This window comes from Canis lupus, chromosome 3 (genome assembly GCF_011100685.1).
Source record: "Canis lupus familiaris isolate Mischka breed German Shepherd chromosome 3, alternate assembly UU_Cfam_GSD_1.0, whole genome shotgun sequence".
In the NCBI taxonomy this organism is placed as follows: Eukaryota; Metazoa; Chordata; class Mammalia; order Carnivora; family Canidae; genus Canis; species Canis lupus.
The window spans coordinates 20,033,849-20,061,226 of record NC_049224.1 but is presented as its reverse complement, the minus strand read 5'-3'; the positions used below and the strand labels follow the sequence as shown (position 1 = coordinate 20,061,226).

Below are 27,378 nucleotides of genomic sequence, written 5' to 3'. Positions count from 1 at the left end.
GAGGGGCTTTTTTGACCACATCCCTTCTTCAGCATCTACTGTCTATTGATGCACAATTTCATATCAGTAATGATTTTGAAAAGAGCTTTTCTTTCTGTATTATCCCCGAATAAAATCTTACAGTGATGCCAAAAACAAGGACAAGAGAAACCAATTGTGTATGAGGAAAAAGAAAAATGCTGAATGCTCATTCGGTTAAGCGTCTGCCTTTGGCTTAGGTCATGATCCCAGGACCCTGGGATTGAGTCCTGCATTGGGCTCCCTGCTCAGTAGGGAGTCTGCCTCTCTCTCTCTCTCTGCCCCTGGCCCCTGCTTGTGCTCTCTCTCTCTCTCTCTCAAATAAATAAAATCTTAAAAAAAAAAATCTACTGAACGCTCAAGGAGCTGTAATTTGAAATTTTGTTTTTCCCTGTGGAAATCAAACTCCTTATGAATTAAGTTAAACTAAAGGTGTCAAAAGCAGATTTTTGATATCCTGACCTAGCCTGTAATATTGTTCACTAGTCTTTTCTTTGACCTGCTTCTTCCACTTCAACATCAGCCCCTAGAAAATGGCATCAAGGTACAGCTTTATTTATAATTTTTCAGGTCTTGTTTATGGGAAATGGATACTGATTTTTTTTGGCAATGGCTAAGTATCATATGTTGTAGATCATCCAATTAAAAGGGCTAAGTATTTTTTTCCTTTAATAAATCTAGATAATAACCTTGGTTTGAGTTAAAAATATCACTCTTACTTAATTTCATAGATAATAATAAAGAAATGCTGATGGATCTTTATCTATGTTTTGGGTGAACTCCCAAGGTAAAATTGCAAATAAATTCAGAATTTTTATTCAGAATAATTCAAACTTGCAGAATATTACTTTCAAAACAAGAATCTGACTATTAACTTGGATTTTTTTCACATGCTGCTTAGCAGTAGTGTAAAAAGTACTATAAAGTTATGTATTTTATACTTGTTAGCATATTTTTGTTAAAATAGTTTTCTTGTTTGAGTGCAACTACATGGCATCCATCTCCCTTTCTTGAATATTACATTGTCTGAATCTGTATACTGTTAGGTAACAAAAAATGTAAGCTTGTTAAAGCCAATCCTTTTAGACTGAAATTTTAACTACATTAGTGACACTTTGAATCAGTGAGTAAGAAATGCAGAGAAGTTTTTTGGCCGATAAAAAAGTCAGCCAAGAAACTTTTGATAAGTATCCTCAAAAACAAATACTTGCAAAACAATGGTACTGGTACACAATAATTAAACATTGTTATGACTTTTTCCTCTTCTCAGTTCTATTTTATATTATGCTAAATTTTTTTTTTTAAGATTTTATTTATTTATTCATGAGAGACGCAGAGAAAGAGGCAGAGACACAGGCAGAGGGAGAAGCAGGCTCCCTGCAAGGAGCCCGATATGGGACTCAATCCCGGGACCATGATCATGCCCGGAGCCAAAGACAGATGCTCAACCGCTGAACCACCCAGGCGTCCTTAAATTTTTCTTTTTCAAGACTAAATGAATTATAAAAAAGTCATATAAGTGAAGTTCTATGATTATATAATCATAAAACATTGCCTGTAAAGATATGTGTCTTATCCCCAATGTGAGTACTAAGTTCAAAGGTTCAAAGTCACAGCCTAAGGCTATGCTACATGAAGGTCCTTTCAGGGCCTATAAGCTAGGGTTCCTTATTCACGCCTCAGTGATTTATCCACAGCAGTACACTGCCACCATCAAGTTTCCATGTATTTAGCTGATATAAATTAAGCATTCCAGAAGTGACAATGCTTGACAACCAAATGCATAAAATAGTAAACAATTAACAATCAAAATAAGGAAACAGCTGTTGGTTTCTTTTTTATAAAATTATATCTAATTTACAATAAATGCCAATTAAAATTATTAACCAATATACATAAATCTCCTTTGCCTTATCATCAAATAGCTATGTAGATTGTAAAATTCTCTTAAATTTTCAAAGAGATTCCTAAAGGGTTTTCCTTTCTTCTTCTCTCTACCCCTTCCCTTACTCTCTCTTTCTTTTGTCTCAATCATGAATCCTTGAGCACACTGGTGGTTTCTACTTAATAAAAAGCAACTATGCTATCAAAGTGCAAACAAAGGGTACTAATAGGATAGTGAATAATCCAACACAAGGCATTGGTGTGTATGTACCACATTGACTGGTACACGCAGAAGAGGTCCTGAAAAGGAGCCAACACAAGGCATAGCTCAGAGACTGGACGGGAAAGGTGCTATATTTTATCATCAAGTTGAGCTGAAAAAGAGAATGCTTACCTCTTATTTCTATTAAATCTAATGATTATGAAAATTCAACTGAATTTGATCTTCAATCATCAATCACCACTAAGATTACCATGTTTTTAAAAGCTTTAATTACAGAGATATGACAAAATATAATTTAAAAAGCAGTGATGACTCAGGCAGCCTGGGTTGCTCAGCCATTTAATGTCACCTTCAATCCAAGGCGTCATCCTGGAGACCCCGGATCAAGTCCCACATCAGGCTCCCTGCATGGAGCCTGCTTCTCCATCTGCCTGTGTCTCTGCCTCTCTTTCTCCCTGTGTCTCTCATGAATAAATAAATAAATAAATAAACATTTTTTAAAAATAAAAAAGCAGTGACTTTTGAGTTGTTGAGAGAAAAGGACTAAGTATTGGATGAATAACTGTGAATTGAAACCTAGAGATGTCACCACTACTAATGTATTATGACTTACTGTATACTTCCCTTATACCAAGAGTACAATGCCATCCTGTTACTTTTTTATTAGTTTCCCTTCATCTGTGAAATTGTTTCAGTTAAGTGATAAGAGGCTTATTATTTTAAAAGGTAATTTGTGATGCTCTGAGGTACCAACCCCCATTTCATTTACTTCTATATATCAGTTCTTTAGAATTTCTATTAGGTATGTTAGAAAAGTTAGTAAACTTTATTGGCCAATGGTGCCCCACCATTTAATGATTAAATGGTGTACAAATGATTAAATTTGTACACTCATTGTGTAAGTGTCAGAAGAATATATTATTTTGTGAATTACAGATTGAGGCTCCATTTTTTCATATTTAAAATTACATTATTTCTTTCAAGTATTCTTTTTTCACATCAACATTATTAAACATCTGTGACTAGTAGATCAATTTTTCTTTTATTCAACTAACAAACACTAACTGAGTATCTGCCATGTGCTATCTCTTATGTCTTGAGCTGGGAATACCAATTCAGTAAGAAAGAGTTTGCCCCTCAGGGCTGAGTGTCCAGAAGAAAAATGCGTGTCCAGACACTGCAATTACAATGCAATGAGGTAAGTGACGTGGGCACGGGCTTCCGTGGGAGAAAACAGAAGAGATGTATAATTCCTTCTGGAAGAAAGGATTTCCTGAATGGCTGAACTGAATGCTGAGGGATGACAAGGAGTGCTCAGGAGCAAGAAATCAGCTGAGGGAAAGGAGCAATTGGAATGCATACAAAAGGCAAGTGGCCTCAACACTGTTTGCATCACAGTGAAGTGGTTAAGGGCACAGACTTTGGAGATACACTGCTTGGGTTCTACCCTGTACCATTATTTAACCTCTCTCTGTCTCAGTCTCCCTGTAGGAAGGGCAGAGCACGCATATCTACTTTAAAGAACCGTTATGAGAATAAATGAGTTACTTTTTTGTAAAGCACATAGTAAGGGCAATTTAAATGCATGCTATTATTAGAGTGCAGGGTTCTTGCTGGCTGTGGCAGAAGGAAAGGTTTAAGACCGGAGAGGAGGGCTGGGCCAGAGATAAGAGGCTCACGGTTAATTCTGAAAGAGATGGGAAGCCATTTCTGGACTTTAGGCACATGAATGATGACCTACAATTAGTTTAAGCCTTTGAGAAAGGCTAATCAGTCATGAGGGGACTGGAGGGGGATGCAATGTGAAGCAGAGAGACAAATTAGGGCGCTCTGGAAACAGTCCTGGAGTGTTGCTAGGAGCCTGAACCAGGGCAATGAGACAGGAATGGAGAGAAAGGAGTAGATTTAGGATCTACCTTGGAGGCAGAATTGGTTAAGACTTGATGGGAAAGTTGTTATACTTTATCATCGAGCTAAGCTGAAAAAGAGAATGCTTATCTCCTTGGTCTCTCAGTATTTATAAGCACATGCTAATTGCTAAAACTTACTTCCTTTCTGTGTGGTACTATCCCCTTTTTACAAGTTGAGATGATATGATTTTGAAAAAAGTTACAAAGACAGAAAAGTATTTAATTATGTGCCCTTGGCCTCAGAATTTCTAACTTTATCAGAGACCTTGAATTTCAATGGCAATACTCAAAATTTGGAAGATATCTTTTGGCAATTTTGCTTTAGTTTTCTTTTCTGGAAATGCAGAGACATTCTGGCTGGCTTGCTTCCCCTGGTGTTATGTGATTCTCTGACATCAGCATAGATATATTCAGCTTTGACACATGATACTGGCGGGTTTGAGAAAGAAGGGGAAGATGACCGAGCCTGTAGCAGGACACAACAGCTAAGCTGAAGTCTATTAAATGGCATCTGCAACAGGTGTTCTGTGGAACCAGAGTCAGAAAGGGCTTCTTCCTCTATTTTTAATAAATGGGGAAGTAACTCTTTCACAAATATATAGAAACTGGGAAAGTTGTATGCCCACAGCTATGAGATACATTCATCCAGATATAATGCTTATTATCATCAGGGTGGAGCAACTGAGCATCTTTCTTTTTATTTCCTTCTATCTTTGAAATAGAAGATTCTCATATCTGTGGCAGAGGTCTTGATGTAGGAAGACAAATATGCTAAGCTCATAAGATTTCTTTACTTCAGTGATGCTATAGCCATATATGTGGCTAACTTTTACACTTACAAGATTGAGTGTCTTCTCTGTCCCTGGAGGGCCATTAAACTTAGTCAGAGAATTGACAATGACAACATAATTGAACAACCAAACACTTCTTATTTTCAATAGAGAATCCTAAAGCATTCTAGATATTAAGCAGAAACAAGAGTCTATTTCCATTAGGGCTGAGTAACCCATCCCCCCCATATGTTTTTTACTACATCTAATAACTTTTATCACCACTATTGGTGGAGCACTGAAATACTGGAGAAAATATCATAACATCTAAACCATTTTTAAAAGTTATCTCTTTTTTGGTCTTTGTGACAATCTAGTTTCTTGGTCCCCACCATTCTCTCTAACCAGAGTTTTGGCAGAGACTCGAATCCAAGCAACGTTGCTCTGGCTTTGAACTGGTTTTGTAATTTTGAGACTGTAAGCCTCAAACTATTTTTTTTAATTAATTAATTAATTAATTAATTTATGATAGTCACAGAGAGAGAGAGGCAGAGACACAGGCAGAGGGAGAAGCAGGCTCCATGCACCGGGAGCCCGATGTGGGATTCGATCCCAGGTGTCCAGGATCGCGCCCTGGGCCAAAGGCAGGCGCTAAACCGCTGCGCCACCCAGGGATCCCCCCGCCTCAAACTATTTTTTCGGGGGAAAAAATGAGCACTTCATTTCAATGTCCAGCAAAATAATATATCAAGTTTACTCACTACTTTGACTCTATCTAATTTTTAAAAGGCAGATAAAATAGGAAGTTTGTGCCATTGATTCTGTTTGTTAATTCACTCTGTAGTTCTAATAGTTTTTCTTCAGCACTAGTGAATTAGTGAAGAGCCAATATCAGAAGTGAGAAACATTACCCCCAAATGGATGCATTTCTAAAAATGTTTTTGTATGCTGATTTTCTTTATCTTCTTTCTTATAATTAGCAGGCTATTATATATGACCCTGGAAAAATATTTTAATTAGCTTGTCCACGGATATTTCAGTAAGCTTGAATTTTTTTGACATTTCAAACATAACCTTCTGTCATTCATGCCTGTCTCCTACTATTTTAAATGTATAGCATGTTCCAGCTGCAGGAATTACCATGGTTACTTGTTATGCCAATAGTAACTGCGGTTAGCATTAAAAACTACTGTGCTGTCTTACCTCTGCACTGAAAATGACATCAATATCTAATAATCACAACAATGTGAATTAATATGGAACCCTGGAGAAGTGTGACTATAAGATGATTGGCCATAGGAGAAGTTCTTAAGAGCTAAAATACATTTAATGGCTTTTTGGGGATACCCTATTTTCATATTCTCTAAGAGCTGATTTTAATGCCAAAATTGGCTTTATTTTATTTTATTTTATTTTATTTTATTTTATTTTATTTTATTATTTTATTTTATTTTATTTTATTTTTTGGTTTTATTTTATTAACAGTATTGTTGAATGTTTAAAATCTCACTCCCTCCTTTTTATTTATTATATTTATTTTTTTTTAGGTTTTTAAAAATGTATTCATTTGAGAGAGAGAGAGTGTGTATGAGTAAGCAAGCAAGAGCATTAAGCAGGAAGGAGGAGGAGAGAGAGAAGAAGAGGAAGAAGCAGACTCCTTGCTGAGCAGGGAGCCCAACGTGGGGCTCTATCTCAGGACTCTGGGATCATGACCTGAGCTGAAGGCAGATGCTTAACTAAGCCACCCAGGCGCCCCTCACTCCCTCCTATTTTATTTTATTATTTTAAAAAAAGATTTTATTTATTATTCATGAGAGACACAGAGAGAGGCAGAGACATAGGCAGAGGGAGAAGCAGGCTCCATGCATGGAGCCTGATGTGGAACTTGATCCTGGGACTCCAGTGTCCTGGGCCAAAGGCAGATGCTCAACCACTGGGCCACCCAGGTGTCCCACTCCCTCCTATCTTAAAATGTATTTTCCTTTAGAAATGTTACAGGAAAAAGAAAAAAAAAAAAAAAGAAATGTTACAGGAGTTTGGTACTTCTTTGGGTGGAAAGAGATTCACATTTAACATGAAATGATTAACAGAGAACTTGACTGGCAAATCTTGCTAAAGGTACTTCTGAGTTCAGAGATAGTAGCTAGTATTAAATTGGTTTATTAGAGCCCTCAATTCTGATTATGTGGACTAGCTGAGGTTTGATTAAGAAAAATTCTAGTTAATAGTCTTCTTCTAAATTACTATCCATCCACTTCTGCTTCATAAAAATCCTTTAGAAATTCTTGGGGCCATTTTTCTTTCTATGCATCTCACAGATCTCTGTACTTTGTTCAACACTTACTTCCTGCAAATCACCTAGTATAGGAACCCTGAACAATGATCCATGTTGTAATACAGAAGTTTCCACTCACCTGCACTGGTGCCTGCACCGGATGTGAGGTCTCCACCCATCAGACCACCTACGGATTAAAGACAAAGAAAGATCAAAAGGAGAAAAGGCTAAAGGTCCACAAAACAACACACTTTACCTTTAGCAACCACTGCATTTTGGCTCTCCCAAGGGTCCTAAATTTGAATATTACCTAAGTTGGATGGCTGACATTTGTTTTATTATGACATGCTGTGCTCAAACATTAAACCTACATTCAATCATTGACATTTTGCAGGATCCTAAGAAAGTTTACATTAAAAAAATCCAGTGTTTAAATGGTCTCTGAATTTTTATTTTTGGATGTTTTATAGAAAGTGGAAGAAAAAGGAATAAGGTTTACTATAAGTTGAAATAGCCATACATTTGATATTTAATTCTTTGAGAATATGTTTTATACAATTAATTTTGTAAAATGCTAATTGTCCAGAACTTTGGTCATTTCATGAATCTACCCATAGTGAATGATCTCATTTACTACCTGAATTTTCCTTACTGACATAATAAAAGTAAGTTTCACTGGCTACAAATTTAGAAAGATATGCTTATTCACTGCTAACTTAAAAGTATATTAAAATTTGGCAATATTTAAATATGACAGCTGGGATGTTTCCATAAGATTTTTTTTTAAAGATTTTATTTATTTATTCATGAGAGACACACAGAGAGAGGCAGAGACATAGGCAGATGGAGAAGCAGGCTCCCTGCAGGGAGCTTGATATGGGACTTGACCCCAGGACCCCAGGATCACGCCCTGAGCCAAAGGCAGATGCTCGACAACTGAGCTACCCAGGTGCCCCTCAATAAGATATTTAATATAGGAATTACTGTTAGTTTTAGCCAAAAGAGTAGAATGTCAGCTGGGGTGCTTGGTGGCTCAGTGATTGAGCAACTGGCTTCAGCTCAGGTCATGATCTCAGGGTCCTGGGATCAAGTCCTGAATGGGGCTGCCCGATTCTGCTTCTCCCTCTGCTTAAGTCTCTGCCTCTTTCTACCTCTCATGAATAAAAAAATAAATAAATTTTTAAAAGAATAGGATATCAGCTGGACTCTTTTTTAGAGAGGGAGAGGAGGAGGGGCAGAGGGAGAGAGATAGAGAATCTCAAGCATGCTCCACACCCAACATGGAGCCTGATGTGGGGCTCTACCTCACAACCCTGAGATCATGACCTGAGCTGAAATCAAGAGTCAGATTCTTAACTGACTGAGCCACATAGGTGTCCCTCAGCTGGATTATTTTCTAACTGATCCTAAGTGATAGTCTATAATTATTAGTTAGTTCTGGTTTTGGAATTTGAAGAAAATGTTCATTATATTTTAAGAAACATTTATTATTTCCAATCAAATAATATTTTGGAAATAAAGTATGGAATTTAAAAAATAAACGAGCATGAATTTATCAAACAGGAAATTCAACTGCCTTTGAATATTATCTGAAAGAAATAACATATGGTTATTGAAAATTCTTATGAAAACTTTTAATCATATTCAAAAGTAGAGAGCATGGCATAATGAAGTCCTTTATATACATCTCTCAGACTCAAGATTTATCAAGATTTTATTATTTGGCTGATTCTGATTATATTTTCTATATAAAGTTTTTGCACTAAACAGTAATACATGTTTAGTTTTAATTAAAGGCAGATATTGAAGTATTCTCAAGGAAAAAATTCTGTGAATAAATTGCATTTAATACAATTATGTGTGCCTAAGACTTATTAAAAATTTCATATGGAGCACTTTTTAAAAATAAAATGTAATATGTAATGGTTTGCTATATATGGCTTAGAAATACTATTATTTTTGGTGCTTCTTTTGCAAATATAAAGGAATTATTTGGTTATATTCAATATACATTTACTTAGTTCTGACTGTTAAGCTAGCATATCAGGAGGACTTTCTTCCCTTTAAGATTCTTTAAATCCAGTGGGGAAATAGACACATATTCAATATAGCACCCATCACATTGTATTTTGCTTCATCTGAGTATGAAGAATGAGTGACTTTTCCTGAGCAATAATTTCTTTTCTCTGGGACACTGAATTGAATAACAGTTGGGATTTCTTAGAGATGTTGAGACAAATTTGTGGCAGGTATATATGTTCTTATGATGTGCTCTTAATTTCATTTCTGACTAAGTTTTGTTTTTATTCTATACTTCGTAACTTACACTATTTTATTATAGTTCTTTTCTGCTTTAAGTCCTTTGTGGTATAAGTTTCTGTATAAATAAATGAAACTTGACCAAAATAATAAATAATTACACGGCACAAATGCTATCAGAGGACACAGGGGAAGATTTCACAGAAGAGGTGATATCTGGCTAAGAGGAAGAGGGAAAATAGCATTTTAGGTGGGAGAAGACCAGAAGGAAAAGAATGGAAACAGGATATTTGACTTTCTGTTTGAGAAAGTATGCAGTTAAAATATAGCCATCTGAGAGATTGGTGATAGTCTGAACAGATAAATAGCAGATTATGAAAGATTTCAAAAGACAGGCTAACGAGGTGGAAGACCTAAGGGTATTAAGCAATGAAGGAACATAACAAATGGAAAACTGGAAAAGTCTACATGTTAGTGATAAAATATACTTTCTGCCAAGAGTGGCTCCTTTCAATGATTTGTTAACATTGAATCCATATGAAGACATACCTGTGTTACCTGCACTTGGAGGTCGATGTGTTACACCAGGAGACATACTATTTCTCTGCAGAGAAGGGTGGGCCAGTGGCAAAAGGTTGGGGTTTCCCAGTGAGCTGACGGGGTTGCTGTATACCAAACTGTTGTGGCTGGACACTGGGATGGAGACTGGCATCTCAAAATTGGGAGGTGGAACAGCCTGTAGAGCAGAAAAAAAAATATATAGGTAAAAGGAAAGAAGAGAAACAGAAGCCCTCAAGTCATACAGCCTTTACTTTTCCAAGAAAAATTTCAAATACCAAGCTGCTTGGTGTCTAGAAGACCATTAAGAAGAGCTCTCAAGATGTTCAGATCATAAATTGATTTCTTTAATGTGCTTAGAACTCTTTCTTTGCAACTATTAGAAAACGTTTCACTTTTGTTTAAAACAAAGCCCCATTTCATTAGACTCCATTGTCTTTGAATTCCATTCTGTTAAGTAATAATTGTTCATTTGTGATGTCTGAATCTGGTGCCAGAAATGACTGCAAGATCAAAGGTACATGATTGTGATGACTTCACAGAGAAACGGGAGGATTAAAATGCAAACCAGAGTCTTCGGTTTAATTGCTTATTGAAGCATATTTATGCAGAAGTTTAATGATATAAAATCATCTCCAGGCATGTGAATAGCACATATATTTTAATTATTATTTTTAAAAGTCTGTCTTTTGAGAGTAATTCTAAAGATAACAGACATTTTAAGATACAGAATTCAACAGAGCATGTATCATTCAATAATTCATTTTATAAAATGATAGTTCAGAATATGTTACATTTCACATTTTGGGATGCGTGGACATTGGCAAATGGCAAGACTTCTATCTCAAGTGAAAAGCTGGCAGATATTTAGTGAAATGAAGTTGTGTGGATATCAAATTAGAGTAATCAGGCCTCAATTATTGATATTTTGGTATTATTATTAGCAATTTAAGCAAAAGCATGCTTGTTTCTCTGCTTGCACTAACTGGATAATCATACTTATAATTCCTTTTTAACATAATAAATGAAAATACTGCTTGAATATATTGTCAGAGGACTCATAGTGTCAGAGCATACAGCATTATTACTATAAATTGGATACATGTATGTGTGTATGTATGTATCTGATAGATCTATTAGAGATAGGGGTTATATAGAACATTCTCTTAGGATTCTCAGATAAGCCACTGTGTAAGTTTAAATGCCTATTTGCATGTGACTCAAAAGTTTTTATTTTTATTTATATTTTTATCATTTTTTTCAGTACTCTTAATATCAACTTTCCTTTCCTGGTTGATTGGCTGGCCTGCATCATATGTCATGTTCTGCAAAAGCTCTTTATCCTGATGGTGATTTCAATATGATTCCCTATTTATGCTTATGCTCTCTTATTCTTTATTTTTCCTATTCTTTTTTTATTCCATGACCTGGACGTGCTGATACTGACAGAAGCAAATGTTTCATAACTCTTTTACATGTCTTTGATTCCTCACTGTTTTATAGGGAAATAAAAAATGTTGAAGTGCTTTATTAAAACAGTCTTTCTATAGTAAGGCTTTATTTGTTAAGCAGAATAACAAAAAATAATTTGGGGTAAACATCATTATATAATGAAATAGAAATGTTGGATAAGACTTCAAAGAATGAATATAACCCCAAATTTCCAGAGCCTTTTAAACAACAAAAAATATGAGTGCATGCTGTAAAATAAAATGTCTGTCAAATGAATGAAATATTGCATTCCTGTAGTAAAAGGCCAAAGAGAATTATTTAGAATATCTAAGAAAACAAAGTAAGTAACTGTTGTAGATCTTCTCTATTTGCCCCTCCAGATCTACTGTCCACCCTCCCTCTTCATTGCTCTGGGCCCAGGAGGCTGAGTCTCCAGACTGCATCCACTTGGCTCCTCTTGCTCTCAGGCTTCAGCTGGGCCAGTGGAAGCACCCACAGAAGTATAGAGAGTAGGAGAGAAGTCAGGGTGTTTTCCTGCTGTAGCGTCCTCCCTGCTGAGTCACAGGTTGGCAGAGGCTGCATTCTATGAAGGTCATGCCTCTTTTTGGGTCCTGTCTTCTACAGACTTAGATCTTGCTGTGCTCTGGTATCTTCCATCTTCTGCCCCTTTAGGCCTAGCTATGGCAACAACTTTCAGGCTGCAAGCCCTAATATACTTCACTATTCCTTTGGGTTTTATGGAACTCTACCTATCTACAAACAGTCCTTTTACTAAACTCTCTTCAATTCCCACCAGAGCTATAAAAGTGATTCTCCAGGTCTAGAATAGTGGTACTCTACAGGGGTGTACTCCCTCCCTAGAGAGCACTTTGGAAATCTGTGGAACAACTTTGGGGTGTCACAATAATTGGGGTGAATGGCTGGTATTTTCTGGGTAAGCAGGCAGGTATGTTGTATACCCTGTCAATATGGGACAGTTCAACACAAAAAAGAATCATCTCATACCCTATTCAACTTTCAAAAGTCCCCACAGGACATTCATGTGTGTGGAAAAGCCCATTTACAATGATGTGAGTCAGAACTAACTTTGTTCTACAAACACAAGGTATTTTTTTTACACTGAAACACGGATTTTGTTATATATTGAAATTTCCAGAAATGCACTTATTGTGTGCATTGAAGGAATATTCTACTTTCTTATGTAAGGAACTTCATTAAAAATTGTCATCAATGGCAATTCTGCATTTGTAATTTGGGTTGTAAATATAGCACACTTGTTTTCTCTCAACTCATTCCATTAAAGTTTTCCCTACCCCCTCACTGAAAAGCCTCTTGTCATAGTCATTATTAACCTTCAGGTTGCTAAATCCAATGAAAACTCCTCAGTCTTCAACTTGAACACAGCTGGTCACTCCTTCCCTCTCAAAACTCTGGACTTTCCCTCCTACCTCAATGGCTGCTCCTTCTCAGCTTTTGTTGTTCTTTCTCCTTTGATATCTGAATTTAAGAGTAGCAAAGTCCTTTATCAGCAGCTTAGATGTCTCTCCTGATTCAGCCTTGCATATCCAACAACCACCTCAATATTTCTACTTGAATGCCCAACAGACATCAAAACCAACTCCAATCTAGCTCCACTCATACCTTTCTTCACCTCCAGCTGATGACAGCTCAGTGCTTTCAGTGGCATAGAATAAAATCCTTGAGTCTCCCTTGAATCTTCAGTTTCTCCCACACCCGACATCCAGTCTATTGGCTTAACTTCCAAAAATATCCACTCTCCAAACACCTCTCATTCTAATGGCTATACTCTGGCTCCAGCACCATCACCTCTTGCCTTGATCACCGAAGTCACCTCCTAAGAGTTACCTGCTTCTATCCTTGCCCTTCTTTTATTATTAATCTAGCAATCAAATCAATCCTTTAAAAGCACACATCAGATGATGACACTCCTCTTTTCCAAACCCTGTGAGAATCACCCACCTTTCTCAGAGTGAAGCTCAACTTCTTCCAGTGTTCCATAAGGCCTCATAAATTCCAGGCTTCATCATCTGATCTCCTATTGTCCTCTTCCTCACTCCCTCATTCTTGCCTCATTTCTATGGCTAACTCTATCACTTCCTTCAATTTTCTGCTCAAGGAAGCCCACCCTGACTACCTTATTTAATTGTGCAGCTTGCCCTACCTCCCCATCCATCTCCTGATCACTTGTAACATCGCTTATGATGTTGGTCAAATAATGTTCCCTTTCATCAAGCTGCTAGAGCTCTTTTGCTGTAAGGGAATGCAGCACTTAGTCTAGTTTTTATTATATGAATTGAATATTTTTCATCAAAGGAGAATTTTTAGGAAGACACTGTACTAATATGAAAGTACAAGCTTACAATTTACTGTACATTATTTACTGAGAAGGCACCATACAATTCACACACATTATGTGATCCGACCCTTTCAACATCCCTTCACTATAGATATAATCCTTTCCTTTTAAAATCAGTGAGATTAAGTGGTCCAAGGTCATCTAACTAGTAGGTGACTGAGCCTGTTGCTTTTTCCATTAAATCACTGTGTAACACAGTTTAAGTTTTTGGAGAGAAATAAAATACCGCAGTCCGAAATCATACTGTGAAGTGAGTATGGGCTTCATGTTAACAGCTTATTATTTGTGAACCATGAAAATAATGAACTAGAAGGGTTCTCAGGACATGTGGTTGAGCATCCATGTTAGAATGAGCTCTGTGCTCACTAAATGCCAAGGTGTGACTGAGGTCTCAGGAAAAAATAAACCTTAAAGACTCCTCTCTTCCATATTTACTCAGGTTTGGTATTTTATCTTTTTTTAATTTTTATTTATTTATGATAGTTACACACAGAGAGAGAGAGAGAGAGAGAGGCAGAGACACAGGCAGAGGGAGAAGCAGGCTCCATGCACCGGGAGCCCGACGTGGGATTTGATCCCGGGTCTCCAGGATCGCGCCCTGGGCCAAAGGCAGGTGCTAAACCGCTGCGCCACCCAGGGATCCCAGGTTTGGTATTTTAAAGCTATCTTTTAGCTACAAATGTTTTAACTTATATTCACTATTACCGCGTATAAATGCTTAACTATGACTGGGTACGTAAGGATCTGCTATAAAACTACTTCTCCCCTGCATATTCTACAGTGTTGATTGTGTCTCGGTAGACAGCAAAGCCCATTTCCTCTGACTACATGCACATCCAAAATAAGAATTATCAATCATTATTTCATAAAATCTGAACCACCCTAATAACCAATTCAGTGAAAAATCCCTCTACTCCTCTCTTACTCTGACGGTCATTCCAAAGAATTATTCAGTTTCCAGCGTTCTGAACTGCAAACAATTTGGTAAGTACAAAATTCTCTTGCAAGCAGCCAAAGAGCAATCAGATATAGCTCTGCTATCAAAGCATATTCCCCCCCCCCAAAAATCACAATTTATATAATAGGCTAACATCTTTTGCATTCTGCCTTTTGCTTGGTTCCTTTATGTGTATTAGGAACTGGCTAAATAGTTTTAAAGTTGAATTGTAAGCTTAAAAATGATCAGACTGAGGAGATATCTGAGATTCAGAAAGAACAACAGCTTTTATATCAGAAATCTCAGTTACAGTCCAGTTGTGTAATAAATTGCCATTGAACCAGGCAAGTTATTTAACCTCCCTTGACCTGATCTGAGACATGAAGTGTTTGCAAACATAAAGAGACTAACCAGCTCTGAACATTTTACAGAATGCAAAGGCTACAAAAATGTATAAATGTTTACAGGAATTTGGCATTACTTGTTTTCTTCTTGATTTTTCAAAATTAGGGAACTTAAGAAGCATCTTTTAAATTTTTTTTTTGTCTAAAAACAGGAAGCCAGAAAGTAGTTAGGAACTCCCAACTTGCATATATCTCAGGTCCAGGCTCCAAATTTGAGAACACTCAAGACAGGTAGGAAGATGGAATTTTAGGTGATTAAATAAAATGCTGTAGAAGGGACTACTATGTAATTCGTAGAGCCCAGGGCAAAATGAAAATGTGGGGCCCCTTTAAAAAATTATGAAGAAATTCAAGATGGTGATGGTAAAGCATCCGAGAGCAGGGCCCTGCGTAATTGTATAGGTCGCATGCCCACGATGCTAGCCCTGCTTTAAGATACACAGGTATTAGAGCTAAAAAGCTTTTAGTGTCCATCCCTGAACAAACTGATCATGGTTACTGACGTGAGTCATCGTGGTCAGAAAGGTATCTGAACTTTTACCCAAAACCCACTATTTTCCCAAGCTTACCACAAGGAAAAGTCCAATAAAAAGTTAAATAAAATATTTTTAATAAAATATTTTTAGTTAATAGGCCTTCTTTTATTTAATGTGAATGACTGAACTGAGTCCCCGTTTTGGGCCACTAATGATACTCCCTTACCTTTCAATCAACCATTACCAGGCTGCTGAGAACCAGCAGAGAAAAGAAATCACCCAACACCAACTGCTGATTTCCAAAGTCTCTCAAGGCTGCCTGACAACTCTGGTCTGTACTCTCTCTTCCTTTCTCATCCCAGATTTCTCACAATGTCTACACCTTTATCATTCTTGGTTCTCTTTCCAGCACCTACACCCTCATCTCAATATCTATAGAAGCTAAGTTTAATATAAAACACAGCAATCACTAGGTGGTCACATACTCAACTTCACTCTACCCATCTACCTACCACCTTAACTAGGTCATGGGTATACCTACAACTCTGTCCTGTTCAGACCCCATCCTCCTTCCCTTCCTCGAGTAGCTCACTATTGTAGCTCCATTGCACCAATGCCTTTGATCTTTTTCTTCCTTCAGGCATTCCTCCTCTGCAGATAAATAATCTCCAGAGCTTTTCCTTTGAACTCTTTCCTTGATCCTAGTTATAGCAGTATTTCTCTCTCTTCACAGTCTGTTATTTGAAGAAAACACATACTATTTCCACTTCCCCCCTTCCTGTTCACTCTCATCCAATCTCGCAACCACGTCTCCTTCCTTCAGCCCATTTCCTAATTCCTGGTTCCTCAAATGGAACTGTTTTTTTTCTTGCTGTGATGCCCAGCATGAACCGTGGCAAACCCCACATGAGGAAATGCTGGTCAACAAGATTCCAAATCTTCCATGAATTATTTCATGTAATTGAGGAATATGGGCATAAATTATATTGTAACAGGTGATTGCAATATTAAATTTTCTATTTTAAAAGGGAAACTCTTCAAACTGGGTCTTTGAAATAGAAAAACAGTCTTGTAATGTTTTTAAAGAGGTGGAGACACTCTCTACATACAAAGGGCAGAGTGTCCTTGCCCTGCTGTAAATGTTTTAGCAGCTGTGGAAACTTTCAACAAAATTTACTTCCAGCAACTGAAAGCGATGTGCGAAAACTGGGCTTTTCATCATCGAGACTGAAGCACTTACTAAAGAGATGAAGACTCAGAGGCACAGCTAGGAGCTGTGTAGTCCTTCTCACAGCCCAGCCTATAAACTCTCATGTGGTTTTCATCCCCCGCCACACACCACTGCACCTCTTAAGAAATCATGTATCCTGATTTTGAACTCTTTACAGGACAGGATGAAATACTGTGAGGGAGTCCAGGTATGCATCACACCTCCTTCTCCTAAAGCATGGGAAAAACGATCCAGTGTGCAAATATGGGCATTCTCCCAGAGTCTTGGGGGGCTAAAACTTCACACGCATTTAGGATCACGGCCAAGGAGAGTGATCCGCAGTAGTACATATCCTGCCCTTTCTTAGCTGTGCAGGAGATTCCTCCCATCTGAGACACCTACAATCTTATATTCATAAACCTTTATGCCCAGCAGCTCTAAACCAGTGTATTGTACAGCAAGTGAAACTCAGCCCATAAGAACTAAAAACTGGCCCAAAGGAGGGATTTCTTTCCTTCTGGGCAAGATAAAATCTCAATGGGCATTTTATCATTTAAGAATTCTGAGTATAGGGACGCCTGGGTGGCTCAGCGGTTGAGCGTCTGCCTTAGGCCCAGGGCGTGATCCTGGAGTCCTGGGATCGAGTCCCACATGGGGCTCCCTGCATGGAGCCTGCTCCTCCCTTGCCTATGTCTGTCTCTCTCTCTCTCTGCGTCTCTTATGAATAAATAAAATCTTAAAAAAAAAGAATTCTGAGTATAATAATATGCATTGCATCTGATAGGAAATATTTTATTTTTGATAAAGTGCCCACTGTGGTAGTACTTGGTTTTATGAAACCTGTTAAGAATTTAAGTCACTTAATTTTCTTTCATGATACAGTGTATTAATAATTCCGATTCAACAAAAGCTCTACTGCTGACATTATTTCATTTAACAAAGGAAGCAGACATATTTAGGAGGATAGAAAGTTTAATATTCATACATTTTATAAATAAGTTTTAAAGTGCACAATTTAACTCAACACAGGTTGGTTATGCACTTACTATATGTAAAGCATTAATTTATCCTGTGAGTGCAGCTGTGGACTCAGCCTAGAGCACTCCTCCCCAAATATCTGTATTTGTAATTGCTGAGGCATATTTTCACTGCAGTGTCTCTCCCAATCCTCAGGTTGAGAGTATTTTGCTAACTTATGAAAAATGTTCTTTTTTGAGGAAGTAATTAATTACCTCCTGAAGAGCTGGTACACAATGAGGGTTTAAGACACTAACATTAGTTATTCAGAAAATGCGTGAACCTCTGAGTTGCATCACTTGATGTCACAAAATTAACATCACTTGACTGATGACAAAATATAATAAAAGGTACGTACTTTCCCCCTCTCTGTGTGGGCAAACAAAATAATACATGCAGAGTTATTTCTCTTAAATAACTGGCAAGGCATATGATTGATTGTTAGACATCTTTTGACTTGGTTAAGACAAAATTTAGCCAAATGTTAAAGCATGGAAAATGTTGGTGTAGGCAAAGCGGATATTCTGGTAAAGCCTTAAAATCACCCCAGCACACAAACATGTTGAAATCTTACCATTAGGTTTTCATGCAGTCTGTTTCCCTGCAGCGAGCATTAGCTTTAACCCTTCAGTGCTGTTGTTGAATGCCATGTTTAGGGAGAAGGGGCTGAAGCTTTATTCAGAACTAAGCTTCTCTTTGGGTGATGATGGGCAGTTTACACCAGAGAACTGCAGTTCAACACGTGTATCTGGTCTCAGTACGGATTCATGTATATTTTATAGTAAGTCCTCAAACTTGTTCAGAAGGAGACTCCAGTGTTTTACCAGTGCATTGTGATTCGTGTGAACTGTGTGTTTAAAAGATTGTGTAAATTCAGGGTGTGTTGCATAGATCTTTCTTCCGCCTGTATATCTTCTACCTCTGAATGAACTTCTTGATGGCAACTCTTAGATTACGTAATTTCAGCATCCCTTGGGGTTTGCTTTCTAAATGCACTGCCCGTGGGATGAGATGGCTATTTTATTGGTTTGACTTTCCAGTGCTTCTTAGAGAAAGTCATCACTGAAAGGGTTAAGGTATGTTACTGCAGCAGTTATCAGCAGACCAGCCATCTACCTTTGGTACTTACAGGAATTTTATGACTCTTGATCATATTATCAAATTCTTCATTAATTTTTTTGTATTTTTCTTCAGTGCGTGGGGTGAGTGCATAAGAGGAGTCGGGATCGGGGCTTTCACAGCCTTTGTTTTCTTTCTTGTTCAAGGCCTGCCAGGTTCAGAGAAATATCAAGAGTAAAAAAAATGAAGGGTGTTCCGAGTACTTACACACAATCTTTGCCTGCTGATCATTAGATCAATATCTTCGTTAATTTTCCTGTACTTGTCCTCAGACTCAGGGCTGTGACCTACTGAATCGTCTGCATCGGGATCTGGGCTGTCACAGCCATTAAGGCCCTTCTTTCTCAACGTCTGAAATACATAATTTGGAAAGTTCAAACCTAGACAGAGGCTGTAAGAGACATTCAGGGAGTATTACAGAAGTTCAAGCTGTCCAGTATTTCAGGTTGTTATTACATATGCTTTTTTTACATTAGGGTAAAGAAATCACAGAGAGAACCCATGCGTGACTTCAATAGTGTACTCATTACTAGTTACCAAAAAATAAAAGGGCAATATTCCCTTTACAGCTACATTCAGTCAATTAACAAAGATGGTACCAGGGCTGAAATTTCACGGTAGGGAATTCATACGTGACAGACACTTACAGAAGAATACAAGTAAGGTGGCAAATTGCAACACTATCTTCCCACAGAAAAATTAGCAGTCAGGGCATTACACAATGATTTCAGAATTTGTGATCGTGTCAAAAGCAGAAATGTTGGAAAGAGATCTCTAGTTAGAGTTTAACATAATGGTTGGTGCTCATGGCATCCTGCCACCCCTTGGGATGTGCACATGACAGCAAAAGGCCATAAGAGAACCCCGCTAATATTCTCACAAAGCACCCAGGAAGATTGTCCAGACGCTGCCATCATAAGGAGAACTGCCTTTGTCTAGTCTGGTTAGAAGTCTTTATTTGTGAAAATCGGTATTGAGATTGAGAATACTGAGAAATTATCTGCCTAATAAACACAGGCTGAACGAAAAGCCAAGGCGGCTGAGTTTAACTTTCCATAAGCTGAGCAAGGAAGCCAGGGAACACTGAAAAGAGGTAACTAAGTCAATAATGACCAAACTTAGCAAAAGTTCCTCCTGGTTCCAGCTGAGTAGGATCACCCTGAGACTGTCTCCTGACACATGAAAGTGAGAAGTCAGTGCCTTATCCTCAACCTCCTGTCTCCTGAATGTAGGTCTATCTGGTCTAGTCCCAGCTGTCACAGAAGGATAAATACAAATGAAGCACTAAAACAGAAAAAGTATGAGTCAGGAGTCCTGAGTTTTACTTTCCTTCTTTTTTTTTCTTCCTTTTAACTGACAGTTGTCAAGTTAATTGTACACCATCTGATTTATAGAGATAAAGTTGTGTTTTTAGAGATCATAAAACTTCTGATTAATCACACAGCTTGCCATGTCAATTATTAATAGACTAGCAACAGTTCAGAATTTTCCTGGTACTACCAACATCATTTATAAAGAGCTGGGTACCTAAGTGTCTCTCATTAATGGAAAGTTCAGCAGAGCTCATCTTTATTAAAGACAGAATTCACATACAAATAAAGCAAAATCTGCGACATCAAGCTAAGGAATTCAAAGCTGAGATAACACTCCATCTTTAATTCATGCAATTGGGGAAAATAAATAAAACAACATGAGTTAAAAAGGGGGTGTCAGTCTTAACAATTTAAACTCCTTGGCTCTTATCAATGTGTAACAAATGTAACATTTAAAATTAGTTTCTGAGGCACTGAAGATTTTCACTTAAAATCAAACTAAGAGAGCTACCATTTCTGATACATCTATGATACACTGCAGCTCTGTAAATATTTATTAATGTTATAGTGGTATAATATAACAAATAAACATATGGTTACAGCTTATTATGTGGTATAATGTTTGAATATTAAAATGAATATTTTGACACAAGATGATAATATATACATTTACAATCTTGGGGAATTTATAATTGGTGGGGCCACCTGTCCCCCTACTATGGATCTACGCCATCATTTTTACCCAGAATAAGTACCCTTGGGGAGGGTTCTTAAAATAATACTACAAAGAATGTTACAATACATTACAATAATACTTTTATTCACTAACTTAATTTCCTGTTTTAGGCTGTTTTGTTAGCATTATCTCAACCACAATAATATTCTTCCGGGTGATAACTGTTTGCTGCATTATGATCTGTTTCTGCTTTGATCTCCACATATCCTTGAGCTTTTGAGAATAATTTGAGTGTCTTGCATCATAATCCACATATTTTTCATAAAAATTCACTTATGTAGAGAAAGGTGTCAGATGAAGAAAATATTATCTGATGATTTTCAAAATTTACCTGTCTATTTTTCTGCAAGGCACAATGGGAATATTCTTACATAAACCCTTAATTTAAAATCTTATATTATCAATAATTTATAGTCTTATTTAGACAGTAGGTTTTTCAATGTGCACCCAACTCTCTTAGCCATTAAATCATATTGTAAAAATTATAGTTGTTTTGATGTGCAGATTTTTGACAACAGAACGCAAGGGCTAGGAGAGGCCTATCAACTGTCATTACAATCCATCTGGCACATACATGTGTGCTAAATATTCTTATGAAGCTTTCGAGGGTAGATACTGTGTTTGGTTTATAAAAATTCAAACATCAATTACAGTTTATTGAAAGATCTCCACAAATGTTAACTCATTATCTCTCACACGTCTTCCATGAAGATTTTAGGGAAACATTATGCCAGGTCTCAAATCAGCATGGCCAGGCATGAAGGTCCACACCTCTAGCCTCCTGTCAGCGGAGCGGTGGGGGTGGGGTACTTTCCCTGTCCAGGCTTTCCCACACTTGTAAAGTGAGAGATCCAGAATAGATCTCACTCACTCACATGCAAAGACAGCAGTTAGAGTTAACATGGAAATAAATTAGGGTAGAGAAATTAAAAAACTGGGCTGTAGGAAAACTTGAAATATGACAATATGGCTAAAATATTGATATTTCTAGATGTCAGATTTTAGAGTGGGAATGTTTATTAGTCAATAAAGCAATGATTAGTTTTTGGGTTAAAAAATCATTAGACCAAGAGCTCATTTTGTACCTAAAGAATTATATAAACTGTTAAGCAAACAAAGCAAGTGGCATGAAGTCATAAAGGAAACAGAAGTGAAGGGGGCGGGAAACAGTGGCTCATTTTCTCCTTATAAATTCTTCTTGTATCTGACTACATTATCTCTCAATGCACATCACTAGTATCTAAGTAATGAAGTATCTCTAATGTCGAAGGGTATATTATAGTCTTACTTCAAGTTGAATTGTATTATTTAAAAAAGGGGGCATTTTGAGATACATAAATACAAAACTCAAGGGCAAATTAATAGTGAGTTCCAAATTCCCATAATCACATAACTAGAACATTGAAAAAATTGTTCAAATATATTATCCTCCACTGAGAGCGTGTAGAACACATTTCTGCCAAGAACAGATGATTACGGTAGAATTATAAGGCTCTGAGGATGGATGTGATGGCATAAACTTAAATACTATCATGTGAATGTGGAACTATAAGAGTAGTCTTATCTTTATTATATTAAAAATCTACAGCTGTTTAAGGATGACAAAGGAAATACTGTTAGATTCAGCTCAGTCTGTCTTCATCGTAGCAATAAATAGTCGGTATAAACTAAAGGGACTGCTAACTGGATAAATAATCATTATTCCTTCAGGCGTTTTTCTAGAAAAATCAGAATCTCTGCCTCTGGCCTTTGAAAGCTTCTCTGATCTTCTACAAATGTTATTGGTCAGGTAACGTAGACACTTAAATCATTATTCTTTTACAGGGGCTAGAAGTCCTGGCTGCATATATTTTAAGTGTCTTGCAGCTGACTGTGTTGTGAAAAGATTTATTCAGTATGTCAAGATAAGGCAAGAGATCTACTGAAACCAGCTTCTCCTGCTACGTATCTAAAGAGACTCTTCCCTCAGAGAACTCGGTAAATCTTGAGTGAGTCTGTATACTGAATTCAACTTTCCATGTGAGAGTGACACTTCTGGGGTAGATCAATTGACTGCAGAGGCTTCTGGGATGTCTTCACAAGGCAGCGATTGTCATGCAGTGAGCTGAGAACAGCCGTTTCTTAGAGAAGTAATTAGATTGACAGAAGGTGACATACTCCAAACAATAAATGGGGAAAGGAGTCCAGACAGGTAAGCCAAAAACCACGTGGAATCTCCCCTCCCAGACATGTGGACATATGGACTCTGCATTATTACATTTGTTCATCAGGAAAACTTGAAATACATATAAACTGACGATGATAGGTGACAGGTGCTTCAAAAATTCTAATGAAATAGATGTAGGGAACAGATTCTATTTCGTTACTGAAAGGAATATAAATGAAAAGAATGCCACATGGAGCTCTCATTTCTCGTCTTAGGCATTATGTTCTCAACTACAAAATCCCTTCTGTATACAATGGTTAAAACTAGCTTCTCTTTCTTAATTATTTCTTGTTAGTAAAAAAGAAATAACGAAATTATTATTGGCCTTTTTCAATTAAATGAAGCTATATGGTTTATATTGTTGCTATTTACATAAAATTGAGCTTCTTTTAGAGGGTCGCCATCACCGATTAAACCTTCCAACCATTCAACTTCTTTCCATCTCGGCAATCTTAGCCCTCAAGAATATCCATTTTCATCGTCTTTCTTTTCCTGTAGCTATGCACTGCACAGCAGCAATTTCAAATCTTTTTGCAAAACCCCCCAAAATACCCATTAATTTTTCTTAAAATCCAAATAATCAACCTTTCTTGCACAGCTAGCATTACCCTTCCTTCAGAGGGTTGATGTGTCAAGCACACATGCAGGAATTATCTCTATTAGTTGCATGAATGTCATGTTCACATAAAAGCCAAGGGAAAAAGGCATCAACTTAAAAAAAAGGTAGTTTCCTTTTCTTTAATATTAAATCATTTTTTTGTGCTTGTCTTTCACAGCTTTATGAAAATAAGTGTCTGCTCTTAACAAGCTGAATAATCTTTAAAGAGCAGTAATTCCACATAGGAAAAGGAGATGCAGTTGAAATGGATACTGCCTGTAAGCGAAGTTTCTGAGAATATTTCATAAACATCCCCCCATAGCTGCTACCACACTGCTGCTTTGTCCCTCCAGCCCTGGGGAGTGGCCGCCCTAAGGAATGACTTCTTTCACTTAAAATATTGTCAGCAAGCAATTACTGAAAACCTATTCTACACAGATACTGTTTGGTGCACTTATGCTTTAGAAAAGCAGGCAATACAAATTTAAATGACTAACCTCTGAACTGGCCTAAAATATCTTATGTGGCGTTTTTGGTGTGTGATTTCTAGCACAGATTACTTAGGCTGGGGGAAGATTAGGTGCCAAGAAATCTCTCCATAGGTTTTAATTACCCAAACTGTAAGCATTGTCTGCACTATCTTTCCCGTTCCATAGTTCTTTGTTCTTAATATAGAAATGAAAAGACACATTAAAATACTGCAAATTTACTACAATCGGTAGATAGACTTTAATTAGACAAGCAAATCATATCTAGTACAGACTATAAAAAACTAAATTTTATCCCAAATTATTCATTTGTGGTGAAAATTTTAATAAAAAATATAAACCTTAACACTGTATTTCCTCCAGGTTATTAGTGCTTATTCTAACCAGATATTAACTCCTACTGAGGAAAAGGCTGGGAAGAGCTGGAGATTTTCACTGTTTAATTTTATTCCCTTTTTCAAAAGATAATCTTAATATTGGACTTGAAACATTTTTTGCCAAACAATTTTCCATCTTTAAATAATGGAAATAAAAGACACTAATTAAAGATTTGAAAGTTTTTAAATGTATAGAACATAAACACCCACCCATACCTTTTAGTGGCCATGAATTTCATATAAACATTCAGATGCTGATAGTTCCTATAATTACTGGTACTCTAAATCCTGGACTAGACCACCAAGGATCATCTGGCCCTTCTTCATGTCTTCCAGGGGTGGGGATTATGGTGCATAAGCAACTGGCCTTTCATACTTCATGTTCTTGCTCAAGCTGGGCTTCTGAAATGAGCCCACTAGTATCTGTTCCCTGGAGTTGGATGGTCTTTCTTCAAGGCAGAGCTTACACATCACCTCCTCTTTGTAGACTTCTCTGATAACCAGGGCTGAATTAGTTTCTCCCTCATTTAGGTACTCATTTATTGTATACATTTTTCTATTGGAGCCTTTATCACACATTATTACTTATGTTTTGTCTCTCTCAGTAGTTTATGAAGCAATTCATCAAGCACTTTCCTTTATTCGCTTTTGGAGTTTCAATATAGAACAGAGCCTGACACACTTGTAGGTGCTCAAAAAATGGGCTTGCTGAATACACAGAAGGCACATCTTCACTTTAATGTTAGCGTATGCAGAGGTTTCAAGACTGGACTAAAGCTGTCTGGCTGGCTGGAGGCAGAAATGATAGTGGGATTCAGATCTCTTGATATATATTTACTAAGTGCTACTATGAATCAGGTGTTGTCCTCTGGATGCAAAGATGCATTCCCAGAGATATGATGAAGAACAACTGTGTTTTTCTTTCCATGAGTGAACTGGAGGCCAGGGATCGTTTACTAGCCATTTTGTATCAGCAGGACTTAGCACAGGGCCTGGCACATGGTAGAAGCCTAATAAATGTCTGCAGCATTAATGAGAGATGGAATGGATGGATGAACACAACAGGAAAGAATGCTCAGATGTCAGAGGGAGAAAGCATAGTCTCCCTGTAGTATTTCTGCAACTACAATTTTTCACTATTTTATATTATTTCACATTATGTTAAAACTCAATTATTATCTTGCTCTTTTTTTTTTAAAGATTTTATTTATTCACGAGAGACACAGAGAGAGGCAGAGACACAGGCAGAGGGAGAAGCAGGCTCCATGCAGGGAGCCTGACGTGGGACTTGATCCCAGGTCTCCAGGATCACGCCCTGGGCCGAAGGCAGTGCTAAACCACTGAGCCACCCGGGCTGCCCTATTGTGCTCTTTTTAAGTAACTATTATAAATTGACTATTTTTTGAATGTATCATTTTAAAGTCAGAAAGCAATGTAGTATGAAATTGATTATAACTCAATTTATATCATTGAATACTTAAAAGTTGGGGTACCGGTCTAGATATGGAATGTCAGAAGTAGCTAGGCATTCACGAAATCTTTAAGGTCAAAAAGCCTTGATCATACAATCTTGGCCATGAAATGAGTAGCAGGAAAGAGGGCACAGGATTCAGCATGGCAGAAGGAAAACAGGAGTGGTGTTTTAGGCAGAATGTGTAAAGGTAGTAAAGGAAAACAGAGACCTTATTTTAAAGAGCATGGAGAAACCTCTGTGAATGTGAGTCAGACACTATAAATCTGAAATAAGCATGTTTTAAAATTCTTGGGCCAAGTTCATCCTTTTCCCCATTTTTGGATGCTAGTCTACTGCTCCACTATTCTCCTGGGCTTTGACATTGGTCTTATTCTGGGCCAACCTTAGCCTGGAGGATTCATGGAAAATCAGGGTGATTCTAGGGCCAATTGGATGATTCAGGCTGCCTCAGGATAGGTCAGTGGGTTGATGTTTTTGTTAAGAATTCTTCCCCCACACCTCTTCTGGAACCTGGACAAGGCATGCATCACAAGACTGGCCTGGAACAGGACCGAGATGGGGAAGTTTGGCACACTTGGCCATGACATACTCCCTGACGTTCTGAATCCAGGCGAGATCTAAAGTAAAATACTAAGCAGGGAACATTTAACATATAATGATGGAAATGCATGCTAAAATATGCAGTTAATCCTAATAATCTCTATAAAGCAAGCTAAAAAAATAAAAGATGAGATAAAAAAATAAAAAGCCGGAATATGAACGATAAAACTGGAAGTGGGTTTGAAGAATGAATGATGTTAGTGGCTTCTTAAATAAGGAAGGAAAAGATAGGACAGAAATAATAAATTAAACAAAGGTTGCGAAAGAGAAGAGAGGAGTAAATTAACAAATATCAGGAAGCAGGATTTTAAAAAGTCTAAAATATAAATGTAACTTCATCTACTAACCTTTTTCAACTATGGGATTTTACTTGCAAATAGGGTTACAGGGATGAAAAAGGCAGATTATTGGGAGCACTGATTCTTTAAAAACAACACACTGAAGCATCTTTTTAAAACCATTAGTGCCTTATTTTTACAAAAGAAGATGTAGATGTATAAGTATAGATTAAATTATCATTTTTGATTCCATGTAGGTTCTTCTCTAGTTGTCAAGTTTTTTTTTTTTTTTTTTTAATTGAAGCTGGGTCAGTACATGATTAGTCATGACGTGGGAGTGGCCCACACTGCCTGTATTTATCATCAGCTCAGGACTACCATTCTCTGCTACCATGCTTCCTCATTTCTACAGGATTCCC

General features: G+C 37.3%; 1 protein-coding gene across 19 annotated transcripts in view; it reads right to left on the bottom strand.

Moving 5' to 3' along the window:
* MEF2C (myocyte enhancer factor 2C) overlaps positions 1-27,378 on the bottom strand; it is a 169,041-nt gene that overhangs the window by 23,891 nt on the left and 117,772 nt on the right. For 13 of the 19 annotated variants that reach the window (XM_038532352.1, XM_038532351.1, XM_038532356.1 and 10 more), the window contains 3 exons: positions 19,097-19,240; positions 9,889-10,075; positions 7,220-7,267 (listed from right to left, as the gene is read on the bottom strand). In XM_038532352.1, the coding sequence (XP_038388280.1) occupies positions 7,220-7,267; positions 9,889-10,075; positions 19,097-19,240 (379 nt within the window). Of the gene's footprint in view, positions 1-7,219; positions 7,268-9,888; positions 10,076-18,899; positions 19,038-19,096; positions 19,241-27,378 lie in introns of all 19 variants that reach the window. The other 6 variants (XM_038532358.1, XM_038532360.1, XM_038532363.1 and 3 more) reach the window with 2 other exon arrangements.